General features: G+C 50.4%; 1 protein-coding gene across 1 annotated transcript in view; it reads left to right on the top strand.

Annotated features, from left to right (window-relative positions):
• Positions 1–9534: 9534 nt before the first annotated feature.
• The window catches only part of TRABD2B (TraB domain containing 2B), a 195529-nt gene continuing 191396 nt past the window's right edge, over positions 9535–13667 (top strand). The window contains exons 1-2 of the mRNA XM_070405067.1: positions 9535–10098; positions 12112–12672. Of these exons, the coding sequence (XP_070261168.1) occupies positions 9997–10098; positions 12112–12672 (663 nt within the window). The 5' untranslated portion in view covers positions 9535–9996. The remainder of the gene's footprint in view (positions 10099–12111; positions 12673–13667) is intronic.

Here is a 13667-nt window from a genome sequence, read left to right as displayed (position 1 = left end):
ACAGAATGTAGGTCCAAACATAGGTCCACACATAAATTACCAAAGATGTTTAATAAAGGTGCCAAGGCAATCCAATACACAACCTTTGCAATAAATGATGCTGGGACAATGGATATCCATTTCCAAAAAAGAAAGGAAGCCCTTGATTCTTACCTCACACCTCATACAAAATTCTACTAGAAGTGGATTATTGGTCTACATGTTAAACCTAATACTTTAACACTTCTAGAAGAAAAAAAGGAGAGAAAATCTAAGTGGCCATGGTTAGGCCAAGATTGCTTAAATAAGACACAAAGAGCCCACATTCTAAAACAAAAGAAAAATGATAAATTGGATTTCTTTGAAATGAAAACATTTGCTCTTCAAGACACTGTTAAGAAAATGAAAATACAAGTCATGTATTTGCAAAACTATGTTTGACAAAAGAGTTGTAAACAGAATATTTAAAGAACTATCACAAGCCAGTAAAAAGCCAAACAGCCCAGTATAAATGAGCAAAAGATCTGAACAAAGTCTGCACTAAAGAAGATATAGGAATGTCAAATAAGCACATGAAAAGATGTTTAACATCATTAGTCACTGGAGAAATGCAAATGAAAACCCCAATGAGATACCACTTCACATCCACAAAGATGACTGAAGTCAGCTCTTATCAGAGGGCTCCACATCCACAGATTCAACAATTACTGACAGAAAATATTTGAGAAAAAAAGTTACATATCTGCTGACATGTACTATCCAGTGGTTCTCAACCTTCCTAATGCCGCAACCCTTTAATACAGTTCCTCATGTTGTGGTGACCCCCAACCATAAAATTATTTTCGTTACTACTTCATAACTGTAATTTTGCTACTGTTATGAATCATAATGTAAGTATCTGACATGCAGGATGTATTTTCAGGGGTCATGACACACAGGTTGAGAACTGCTGTTAGGCCTATGCTGGCTGCATCTGTACTGAACATGTACCGACATTTTTCCTTGTCATCATTCCATAAACAATACAGCATGGCAATAATTTTTTTTAGCATTTACATTGTATTTGATGTTATAAGTAATCTAGAGATGATTTAAAGTATATGGGAGGCCCTGACTGGGTAGCTCAGTTGGTTAGAGCATCGTCCTTATATATCAAGGTTGTGAGTTCAATCCCCAGTCAAGGCACATACAAGAGGCAACCAATGGATGCGTATATGGGATGATGTGCATAGGTTATATGCAAATACTATGCTATTTCCATATAAGGGACTTGAGCATTGGCAAATTTTGACAATTACAGGGATCCTGGAACTGATAGCCTGCAGGTACCAAGGAATGACTATAATTACAAGAATAGACAAGAGCAAGTGTTGATGAGGTCATGACTGGAACTCTCGTACCTCTCACACATTGCTAAATGCCTGACCGCAGAGTTCTCCAATGGTATCAATTAGCCATAGCAGCTAGTGGTAACAGTTACAATGAATATGGTCTATGCACAGTGTTAAATAAAAAAGTCTGGCGGTTTCTACCTTCCTCAAGCTTCTATATAACCAGTCTTTCCCTGGATGTATGACAGTCCTTCAAATTCACTCTTAAAAACTCCTGTCCCTAGTCCTGAGCTAAGGCTCTGTGTGACAGCTAGAAATGATGATCCCTCCAGCTGCAGCATGTCTGCAAAGTCTTGAGGAGAAAGGTCTAGAATTCGGTTAGCATTGAAGCGGCTAGACGACAGGCATGATCCGATGATCTGAGGGGGAAGAAAGAGATGGGACTGCCAAACACTCTGGAGAGATGACGAAAAAGCTCAGAGGCGAAAGTTTGAGGCTGACTGGATCCCAAGGCCACGGTTCTGTATCGAGGCAGTGTGGTCAGTGAAAGAGCATGATCTAGGGCAGTGATGGTGAACCTTTTGAGCTTGGCGTGTCAGCATTTTAAAAAAACCCTAACTTAACTCTGGTGCTGTGTCACATATAGAAATTTTTTGATATTTGCAACCATAGTAAAACAAAGATTTATATTTTTGATATTTATTTTATATATTTAAATGCCATTTAACAAAGAAAAATCAACCAAAAAAATGAGTTCGCGTGTCACCTCTGACACGCGTGTCATAGGTTCGCCATCACTGATCTAGGGTCAGAAAGAGCTTTGTGGCTGTAAGATCCTGGACAAATCATGTCATCTGTCTTGCCTCTGATTGCTCACCTCCACTACCGCCCTCGTGCCCTTACTGGACCCCCTGAATTCCTCACTTGTCACCACATCAACCTCCACTCCAGTGTCTGAACCATGTTTTTAAAATTCAAATCAGGTTATGTTATTCTTCTTTAAAATCTTCCTATAGCTTCTCAGTAAAGCTGGAATTCTGACTCCTTACTTACTTCGACCTATAGTCTTACTTTCCCTCTCATCTCCCTGTTTGATCCTTTAGCTTTTTCTTCCTGGTGTCCAATGTATCTGGCTTTGCTGGACTTGTTTCTGACACCAAGGTCTTTGCCCAGGCTGGCCCCCCTGCTGGGAGTGCTCCCCCCCCCTCCCCCGCCCCCGCAGACCCCTCATCATCCACCAGATACTCGTTATCACTTCCAGAATCTTCATTGGTATTGATTACTTCTTTGTTATGTTTCTTCATTAACTAGAAAGTAAGGTCTATGTGAGCAAAGACCCTACATATCTTGTTCACCAATTCTTTAGCACCAAGCATTGATTAGACTCTCGTTACATACACCTTGCATGCCTGCATGCATGAATGAATGACTCCTCTCCCCGTCTGTACAGAAGTCACCACTGCTACAACGTGCCACACACTGAGGAGGTATTTGCTAAGCATGAGCTTACCTAGCAGGTGGCAGGCTCTCAAGCCACACTGCCTGGGTTCAGACCCTGGCTCCACCACTAATGGCTGTGTGACTTTGGACAAGGTTTTGGGCCTCAGTTTTTTCATCTATAAGATGAAGCTATTAATAGTACCTCCTTCATCCAGGGAGTTGAGTTAACACATTTGACTGAAGTGATCAAGCAGTGCCGGACACACAATAAATGTTCAATGAAAGTCAGCAATGATTATATCCTGGGGAGAAGCAGCTCTGTAAGAAAGGATTTCTCAACCTCAGTACGACTGGTCTTTTGGGTTGGAGAATTGTAGAAACTATCCTTGCATGTAGGATGTTTAACAGTATCCCGGCCTCTACTCACTAGAGGCCAATAGCACCTTCCCAGTTTTGATAATCAAACATGTCTTTGGATATTGCCAAGTGCCCCTGTGGGGGCAGGGAGGGCAAATGGATCGCTTCAATTTTTCTTCCTGGTGTCCTATGTGTCTGGCTTTGCTGGACTTCTTGCTGGAAGGCATGGACTTTTACTCCTGGGACAGTTATGAATTTGGAAGTTCACAGAGTTTAAACAACTTGCCCAAGTTCATGGAGGTACAAAGTGGGGAACACGATGCAAAATCCTATCTTCCTGGCCCCACAGCACAAGCTCTTTTCTCTACGGCTCGCTGTGCTCGAGGCCCCAGCCCCCCTTCGCTCACCCTGGTCGGCTCGCACACTCACAGATGCGTGCTAATTACACAGCAATGTAAAACGTTATATGTGGTTTGTTATTTTATATCCAGGAACATGGTCCACAGCCTTCATTACAGAAAGCAGCTGTGTGTATACTTGGGGTCTAAGTGCTATTTAGTGGTCAGCTCCATGGGGTATTTTGTTTCAAGCATCACATTTCTTTTTTCCCTTTCCATACGTCTATTGGATCCTATGTAGAGGAATGGAGTCTCGCACAGCTTGGCCTACAGCGAAAGGCAAAAGTCTCCTAAATGACAATTGTCCCACTGTCCTAATTAGATTAGGAGAAACAGTCCAGGATGTGCCATACGCTGTGTAAATGTATTCCCCGGTGATTGTGTGTGTGTGTGCGTGTGTGTGTGCGTGTGTGTGTGTGTGTTCATCAGCCACACCTAGTCTGACCCATTCAACCTGTAGTGCTCTGCTAGTGGTGTCTTAAACGAAGCAAGTAGTTTAGTAGCAAGAACTCAACTGTCTAAGCCTTCTAAGTATCAGCTGTGTAGTTTGAATATATCATGTGTCCCCTCTAAGACTCAGTTTCCTCATCTTTAAAATGGGGGTAAAAATATCAGCCTCACAGTGTTGCTGAGATTCTTTAGAGCAGCGGTTCTCAACCTGTGGGTCGCGACCCCTTTGGGGGTCGAACGACCCTTTCGCAGGGGTCGCCTAAGACCATCGGAAAACACATATATAATTACATATTGTTTTTGTGATTAATCACTATGCTTTAATTATGCTCAATTTGTAACAATGAAATTGGGGGTCACCACAACATGAGGAACTGTATTAAAGGATTGCGGCATTAGGAAGGTTGAGAACCACTGCTTTAGAGTTTATATAAAGGGTCTGGCACATAATTGGTCTTCAGTACCCCCAGCTCCTTCACTTGCCAAGGTCCTAACCATGACCCCCTCCCCAGCCTCCACTCCAGCTCTCTCTCAATATCACCCCTCTTCTCTAGCCAGAAAGTTCTAGTCCCTGCCCCACCTCTTTCCCTTCCCATTCATCATCCTCCGTAACTGGGATGCAAGCAAGGTTCTTTCCCTCTTGTTAAGTCCTACTTTTCCTTCAGGGCCTAATTCAAACCCCACTCCTCCTCAATGTCCTGGCACTCCAACAACAATCATTGTTCCCCACTTTGTACTCCAACGTTTACTGACTCTCCTGGACTTTTATAATTCTGTTACTCACCTGGCACTGAAATGCATTTTAACTAGTCACTTGGATATCTTTTGTAGAAAAGTTGCAAGTAGCCAGAGGTCAGGACTATATTCCTTCACGCCTAACACACAACAGTGCATGTGGGGACCAATAAGTATTTGCAAGTTAACAGAACGTACATCATTGCTGTTATGTCACCGATGGCTGCGCACAAGATGTGAACACACCTCATCTGGTTCCTGACATGTAGCCACCTTCAACCAATACTGGCCATTTATGCAGAGCAGCTAAGATGTTAGCCTCTGAACATCAGATGAAGCTCTTTCCAAGATTATGCACGGCCCTACCTGGTGCCAACTCATTTCTGAACTTCCCCAATAGCCCTGGAATTCTAGCTCTCCCCATCGTTTATAATTTCCCAAATGTGCCAAACACATATACTTCCATGCCTTTATATGTGCTGTTCTCACTGTCTGAAATGACCTTCCTTTCCTCATTCTCCCTCTCCAAATATTGGCCCAACTCAAACATCACCTTCTTTGCAAAGATCTTTGCTGATCTCTTCTCTTCTAAACTTGACTTTCTTCTCTTCTAAGATTGCTCTGCCCCTCCTCCCCCATCCTCCCCAAAGCATCCTATTTGTTTGCATCTCTGTCTCCCTCACTGGGTTGCAAACACCCTGAGGACAAAATCTGGGGTTGATTCCTCTGTGTTCTCCATTCCCTCGCTGGGCTGGGCTATAGTAGGCTTTTTTATTTTAATGACTCATCTTGTACAGCAACTCTAATACATGATTGTGCTTCTATAATCATGCGTCCATTTCCCCACTCATGTAAGGGATTGCCCGTTTCTGAATGGTCTCAGTTCTTCCCATCACTCTAAACTCTCTTAAGACTGCTGACCTCTGCCTGCTCCTGGACTCTACCTCCCCCTACTCTCCAAGGCAATCCTGTCCTTCAATCTAGGATTAACTTCCAACCATTAAAGCTGGGGTAGTGAAGACAGAGCCTGGGGGTGAGTGGGAGTCAGGCACCGTTAACGGGGGAGGGGGTGGTGGTAGGAGTTGGAGCTGGAAGTCAGACCAGGCCAGGTTCATTTGAAAGCACTCGCGTGGTCAGAGGCTCAGGCAATGGCTAACCAAGAGGGCAGCCCTCGGGCCCAGAGCACAGCTTCCCCTCTGAGCCCACAGAATAGGAAAGCCCCTCATCGCCCTCCCCCAGAGGCGCTCTGAGGCGGGACCCAGGGCTCCTGGATCTGCTCAGGAGGCAGACTTTGTTGGTTTAGTTCCGCTACAAGGCTCTGCTCCTGCCTGAGCTGTTCCAGCCTACGGATTCCTGGTACCCATCTGATTGAACAACTTAATTAAAGTGCAATAAAAGGAAAGTGGGCCAGATGTGCCCAGGGAGAGGAGGCAGGCATCTGAGTCCACTGCCTGCCTTCTGAGCCCTGTGCCCTTCCCATCCTGCCTAGAGGCTACTGGGCAGGCGGTGGCCAGGGAACTCTGAACTCCAGAGTTGGGTATGGAAGACGCTTAAAGGTTAACTGCTCTGTGAGTGTGTTCATACTGATGATAAGGAAGGTGAGGCCCAGGACAACAGAGCCCCCCAAGGCTGCTCAGTGAGACATTCGCAGAAGCATGATCAATCTCGAGGACTTCCGGACCATCCAGTGCTTTTCTCATGAACCAGGTGGGAGAAAAAATTGTTTGAAAACACTAGACCCTTGTCCTTGGGGAGCATTCTCTTCTGGGCTCCAAACTTGTTTGTTCTTTGTTAGTAACAGCTTTATGGAAATATAATTCACATACCCTTTTACAGTGTACAATGTAATGGTTTTAATATATTCACAGAGTTGTGCAACCATTATGGCAATCAAGTTTAGAGTATTTCTTTACTCCCCAAAGAGCTGCAGTACCCTTCAGCTACAGTCCCCCGATCTCCCCTTTCCTCCTACCCCTAAGGAACCACTAATCTACTCTCTGCCTCCATCTATTTGCCAATTCTGGACATTTCATATAAATGTCCTTTTGTGACTGGCTTCTTATATTTAGCATAATTTTTGACATTGATCCATATTCTATCAGTACTTCATTCCTTTTCATGGTCAAATAATATTCTGTCACATGAAAAGGCCACATTTTGTGTATCCATCAGTTGATGGACACTAGGTTATTTCTCCCTTTAGCTATTTTGAATAATGCTACTATCAATATCTGTGCACAGTTTTTGTCTGTTATTTTCAATTTTCTTGAGTAAGTCCCTAGAAGAGAAACCTGTCGGTTCTTGCATCTCATGAACAATTTCAGTAACAATACCAGTGGAAATCCTAAAGCGTTGTTACATACACTGCCTCGGAGAATACTGACAGGAAGCTGGATGGAGAGAGATGCAGAGAGGTTAATTATTCTGTCACACAGCCATAGGATAGGGCCAGAGAGGAGATATAGTTGAAACACATGACATTTAGCCAACGAAACTTGTATAATTTTAGGGGAAAAGCCCGGAACATTTTAAAAATCACACACATATTCACATATGCCATCACTTTAATGATATGGATCAATTTTTAACGTGGTCAGGTCCTTTTCTGTCTATCTGCCTTATGTGTCCAAGTTCCCCATGGAGACCATCACACTCCCTCTCAGTGGAGTTCAGTTCTCCCACTTCCCAACTGTTCCACCTCGTCCCCCCCACGCAGAGCTGGTCCTGTAGGGAGTTTTGGGACCTGGTGGGTGGAGGCTTTAACAGGCTCTTTGGTCACAGCTGCAGTTCTCAGAGCTCTGTGTGTGGGAAACACGGAGCCGCACTGTTCTCCATACTATCTGGGCACTCGGGCCTGCTCTGTGTCTGTCACCAGATGTGTGCGTGGCTAAGAGACTGAAGTTGCTCTGGACACCTAGCTGGTTGAACTACATGAAATTGTCAACATTTATTAATTTCTGGATTTATTAATTTATTAATAAATGCAAACTCATGTGGTTCAAACTGCCGGTCTCTGCTGTCCCCCCTGGGTTCCTGCCAGAGGCCCAGGTCTTGTGCCCTGGATGTCTTCTTGTCCCTCTATCCCAGCTGGTCTTCCTCTCCTAACTTCCTAGAGCGCCATTCTCCAGTTACTCAATCTTGTGCCCAAAGGCCTGAGTCGGGTATTGAGAGAGCACTGGGCTGGGAGTCAGGAGACCCCCCCACTCCCTGCCGATCTCCCCAGAGGTTGCCCTGCTTGCAGACCTCCACAGGCACCTCTGCTCTCCACCTCCAGGCCTTTCACCAGGAAGAATTAGTGTACCTTCACTCAGCTACTACCTGTGACTTATCCTTTAAGACCACTCCCAGAAGTCTTCCCCGAGCCTCTGGACTGTGTTAGGAGCCCTCTCTGTTTGCATTTACTTGTGCTTCTGTCTCTCCTGGCACTCATCATTTATAGTTTAATCATCTGTGTGTCTGTCCCTGTCTGTCTCCCTCTCAAACCTGTGGGCTTCTGACAATTCTACCTAATTCATACTTCAGTCTCGGTTGTCAGGACAAGAAGAGTCAGGCAGCCGAAACCGGTTTGGCTCAGAGGATAGAGCGTAGGCCTGCGGACTGAAAGGTCCTGGGTTCGATTCCGGTCAAGGGCATGTACGTTGGTTGCAGGCACATCCCCAGTAGGAGATGTGCAGGAGGCAGCTGGTCGATGTTTCTCTCTCATCGATGTTTCTAACTCTCTATCACTCTCTCTTCCTCCCTGTAAAAACATCAATAAAATATATTATAAATAAATAAAATAAAATAAAATAAGAAGAGTCAGGCAACTCTCATTTAACAGAACTAACCAGTGGTGACTGTGACTCAATTTCCCCATTTGCTGGAAATGCCCAGAGGCTTGGGCAGAAGGGGGCGGGTTTTAAGGGCACTTTCAATTCTTACCTCCCAGGCCCCTCACAGGGAAACCATGTGGGTCCAAAGAAACTGATGGGGCAGGATTGTTTAATGGAAAGTTCCAAGGAATTTTGAGGAAGATTATTTTGCTATTTTAATTCAGTTAGTGTTTGCAGAGCACCCACTCAGTGCATGCAAATTAGTCAGAAAAGTGGTGGAATACAAAGTTGTACATACCAGCTTCCCTGATGCTTTTTGAATGCTGCCTTACCAGCCAGTCTGGGAGTGTCTGCCCATCCTGAGCCTCCCGCCGTTCACTCCCGCCAGGATCTTCGCATCAGATGCCTCCGGAGAGGCCAGTCCTCAAACCATCCCTGTACCCAGTAGGCCTGCATCTCAGAGCCCACCCTGGACGGTGGAGCGGGGCCTCGGCCCGGGCGCCCTCTGGCGGCCGCGTGCGGAAGCTACCGCCCGGCGGGGAGCAGGCGAGGGAAAGGGGGAGGGATAGGGGAGGAGGAGGCGCGGGCAGGGGAGGAGAGGAAAAAGTTGCGCTGGGAAGTTTGGAAAGTTGGGAAGTGGCTGCTGCGGGCTTCGCCTCCCTCCGCGCGTGTGTGAGGGAGCGAGCGAGGGAGCAAGAGAAGAGCGAGCGAGCGCCTGCCATGCCCATCAGACCCCGCCTCGCCGCGCCGGGGCGCGGAGCACGCCCGGACTCCCTGCGGCCCGGCCCGGCCCGGCGCGGCCCCCCGCCCCCCGCGTCCCGCGCCGGGTCCTCCCCTCCCCCCGCCCCGGCGGCCCCAGCCCCCCGCCCGGCCCGGCTCCGCGCCGCTCTCCCGCCCTCCTCTCTCCCTCCCTCCCGGCCGCGGAGCAGCATGGCGGAGCCCGGGCAGCGGCCGCGCGGCCGTCCGCCGCCCCTCTGAGCCCGGCTCGGGGGCAGCTGGGCGCACAGATCAGACCCCCGCCCCCGCCGCGCTCGCCGCCGCACTTGTCCCACTGCGCGCCCCTGGAGCGCGGCGCACCCCTGGGACCTTGCGCACCCCAGGTCCCCAGCATAATCCCGGATCCCGCACGCCGGGACCCCAGTACCGCCCCGGGAGTCCCGCACGCTCTGGACCGCGACGCAGCTCGGGACTTCCGCGCGCCCTGGACCCCGCGCGCTCTCAGAACCCCGGGCTCGGCCGACGGGGCTGCGTGCCCTGGTGAGGGGCCCGGGCCCCGCCCCCGCCCCAGCGGGTACCCCTCTTCCAACTGACGGAGCCCCGCCCCCGAGGGACCCCCAGGTTCGGCAGGGACATCCAGCCACACCCCAGAGGGCTCCCAGCATCCCGCAACGAGCCCCGCGCTCCTGAGGAACCTTGGTGCCCAGCTGGGGGCTCCCCGCCCCGCAGAGGGGGCGCCGCCCAGGAGGGTCCCCGCGCCCCGCGGGTCCTGGCAGGATGCACGCCGCCCTGGCGGGGCCGCTGCTCGCCGCCCTCCTGGCCACCGCCCGCGCCCGCCCGCAACCCCTGGACGGAGGACAGTGTCGGCCGCCCGGATCGGTGAGCGAGCGCCTGCCCGGCCACTCTCCGGGCCTCCCGGGCACTGCAGCCCGTGGGGACGATGGTTTGGGGTCCTGCCTTCTGCACCCACCTCCGCCCACCCGCTCCACCTCCGCCCGCCAGGTGCTGCCTCGGGCGCCCTTCCCTAGCTTCTGCCGCCCGGGCTCCAGCTCCGCCGGGAGCCTGGATGGGCGCTCCTCCAGCTCACACTGACGCTCTTGGGCTCTCCTCAACTTTTAGTCCTACTCGGATGGTTCCTCTGTGCCCCTTTCTTACCTCTATCCTGCCTTTACCCTCCAGTTTTCTCCCTGCCTACTGTGACTCTCTGTTTCTACCATTCCTTTGCATCAAACCCTTCTCTCTCATTCACACGCTGCCCCCTCCCAGCCTCCCTGGATCCCCTGCGCTCCCCTCTGACCTAAGACAAACTTTTTCCCTAGTGCAGTTTTCCACGTTTCTCTCCCTTTCCAACCCAGACCCCAGCACCCACTCTTCCAAATGCCCTACTTGAGAGGACAGGAAAGGCAGTGCCAGGAAATAGATGCTGTCCTAATATTTCCTTGGGGTTGAGTAATTATTGGTTCTCCTAATTTTCCTTCCAAACCAAGGAATCTCGTGATTTCCCGCAGTATACCCCCTCACAGTGTAAATTAATACGTTGAAAATAACCCTGAATTGGAGGCCAGGGGAGCAGGAGATGATCTTGTAGGGTCCTCACTGGCTTCCTTGTTAGAAAGGTAGTTGACCTTGGACAAGGTGCACCTCCATGGGCCTGACTCCTGCTGCAGCCCGGAGCTCGGTGACCTGCAGGGCGCTCAGAGCCAGCCTGTATCTCCGGTATATTACAGTTGTTGGTTGTTAGTAAAGTAAGGTGCCATTTCCTCCACCTGCCCTGAAACATACTTTTCATTGTGCTCAAATCAGGTAGAGAAATGCTGAGCTGACCTAAAGTTTGCAGGTGCCACGTGGACAGACAGTCCAGGGATTTCTCTGGTTGGAAAATGACTTGGCCTCTGAGAAATGACAATTGCTTTCTCATGCCCCTTAACCCCTGACCCTAAACTGGATCTGGAGAAATGACCCTTGTCTCCATGCCCCTCAGTGCTCACCCCTACACACACTCGTGTCAGAGCTTAGGTCATAGATGACAGAGAATAGGGTTGGAGACCAGGTGCTCCTATTTAGGAGAGCAGCCGGCAAGCACCCGGACTGTGCACATTTCTTGGTACCGATTCCATGGCATCCTCCTCCCCCAGGCCAGGGCCTGAGACTTCACATAGCCTGCAGCTTTTAAAGCACTTTCTCATCTGTGGTTTCAGCTGGTGGAGCAGAGTAGCTGACACCCAGATCTGCCCTCCGAAAAGAAAACTGTATCCACCCTGATGAATGGGAAGTCGCTGTTTAAATAGGTGTGCTATTTTTAATAGGTGTTCTGCTTTCAAAGTGCTCTTGGCAAGTATCTTCTAATGGTTGGATTTCAGTTATATGACTTCCTCCCTTCTTACCAGAGCAGTACTCTTACTCCCCCTCTCCCCACCCTCCCCATCAAACACACCACTGGTGAAGGTTTGGCTTGGCCCAAGCCTGAATATTCTCAGGTGGTGTGGCAGACCTGGGCACAAACAGTGAAAGCGAATCAGAATGAGAGCTTCCTTCATTGCCCCTTCCTCTGTGCCTGGCACTGCTCTTAGCGCTTATTTAGATATATTGTGTGTTTTTATTCTCCCATTGACCCCTGAGGTAGCTTATCTCACCCCCTCACCCCCCCCCCCCCCATTTATAGATGGGGAAACTGAGTCTGTGGAAGTGAAGCAGTGTGCTCAAGATCATACAGCTCAGACAAAGCAAAGGATTTGTCTGTGGGCATTTTAGCTTCCAAAGCCCTTGCTCTTTCCCAGGGCCCCGTGTAGGTGTCTGCCTTCCATCCCCATCTCCTCCTGCCCCCTCTGTGTTAACCTTGGTTTACTCTGCTGCCACCAGCCTCATTGCCTGCCTTCCCCTCTCCTCCTGCAGCAAAGGGACCTCAACTCCTTTCTGTGGACTATTCGGCGTGACCCCCCGGCCTACCTGTTTGGCACCATCCACGTCCCCTACACCCGTGTCTGGGACTTCATCCCGGACAACTCCAAGGCAGCCTTCCAGGCCAGTGCCCGTGTCTACTTCGAGCTGGACCTGACGGACCCCTACACCATCACAGCGCTGGCCAGCTGCCAGCTGCTGCCCCATGGGGAGAACCTGCAGGACGTGCTGCCCCGCGAGCTCTACTGGCGCCTGAAGCGCCACCTGGACTACGTGAAGCTGATGATGCCCTCGTGGATGACGCCGGCGCAGAGGGGCAAGGGGCTGTACGCTGACTACCTGTTCAATGCCATCGCGGGCAACTGGGAGCGCAAGAGGCCCGTGTGGGTGATGCTGATGGTGAACTCGCTCACAGAGACCGACGTGCGTTCCCGGGGCGTGCCCGTGCTCGACCTGTACCTGGCCCAGCAGGCCGAGAAGATGAAGAAGAGCACAGGGGCTGTGGAGCGGGTGGAGGAGCAGTGCCATCCACTCAATGGGCTCAACTTCTCCCAGGTAAGCACTCGGCCCCTGGCCCCTGAGCTGGGCAGCCCCTGTGCCCCTTGGTCTTCTTCTCTGATTGTCTTCTTTCTTTGGCAGCCAGGGCCTGCCATTTCCCCAAAGAGAGAGGGTCTTTTGGACTGTGGAGCAGCTCTCCAGCTGCTTTTGGGGTGGTCTGAGGGAAAACTGGTTTGTGCTGGATTTGGGGGTAAGAGTTCGGGTGTTGGCTTCCCTGTCGGTGGTGTTACCTGTCGGGGATATTCACTCCCCACCTGCCGTGCTTGCCTGAGCAGAAAGAATTTCCCTGGGAGCATCAGAGTGATGAAAAACAAAAAGAGGGAGCGGAAAGTTTGCCTTCAAGGCCCGGATCTCAGGATCAAGAGGCTGTCCTGAGGCTGCTGTGTGGGCACATCCAGGCAGCAGCGAGTCAACAGGGGACTTGAGAGGGAGTCCTGGTGCCTGGGCCTGGGGGCAGGGCAGGTGTGGTGAGTGGGCCTGGGGTCTATGGCTTGCTGTTGATGTGAAGCACTGTCGTTTCCCGGACCTTTGCAAAGCTCCAGGCGACCCTCGGACCGCCTCCCTAGGCTGGGAGAAAGCCAGCCAGGATAGTTTTGGGGTTAATAATTTCAGAGAAATGTGTTCACTTAAAGGTTGACAGTTCTGATTTCTGAACCTAGGAGTGGAGGCAGGGAGAAGGGGTGAGCCTAGGAGGTTTAAGGTCTCGGGCTTCCAGAGACCTGATCCAGCAAAATGTCATTAAAAGCCCTGTTTCCATGGGCAGAGGTCACTCGCCGCTCACTGGCCCCAAACTCAACTCGGAGGCCCTGGGAACAATGAGTTCACATCTGTGCCTTGAGAACAGGCTGTCTCTCCGGGGTGGGGGCTCGCAGCAGGGCTGGTGGCTTCTGCACAGAGGCCCCCAAATGGGGCTTGGGCCGATGCCCCAGTGAGGAGTGAGGCGTGGGCTGGGGAGACGTGCTCCTCTGTGACGGACACGGCCCCATAAATTG

The sequence above is a fragment of the Myotis yumanensis genome, unplaced genomic scaffold, assembly GCF_028538775.1.
Source record: "Myotis yumanensis isolate MYYU_CA2020_CCGP unplaced genomic scaffold, mMyoYum1.0.hap1 SCAF_2, whole genome shotgun sequence".
NCBI classification, from domain to species: domain Eukaryota; kingdom Metazoa; phylum Chordata; class Mammalia; order Chiroptera; family Vespertilionidae; genus Myotis; species Myotis yumanensis.
This window is presented reverse-complemented; position numbering and strand designations above follow the sequence as displayed.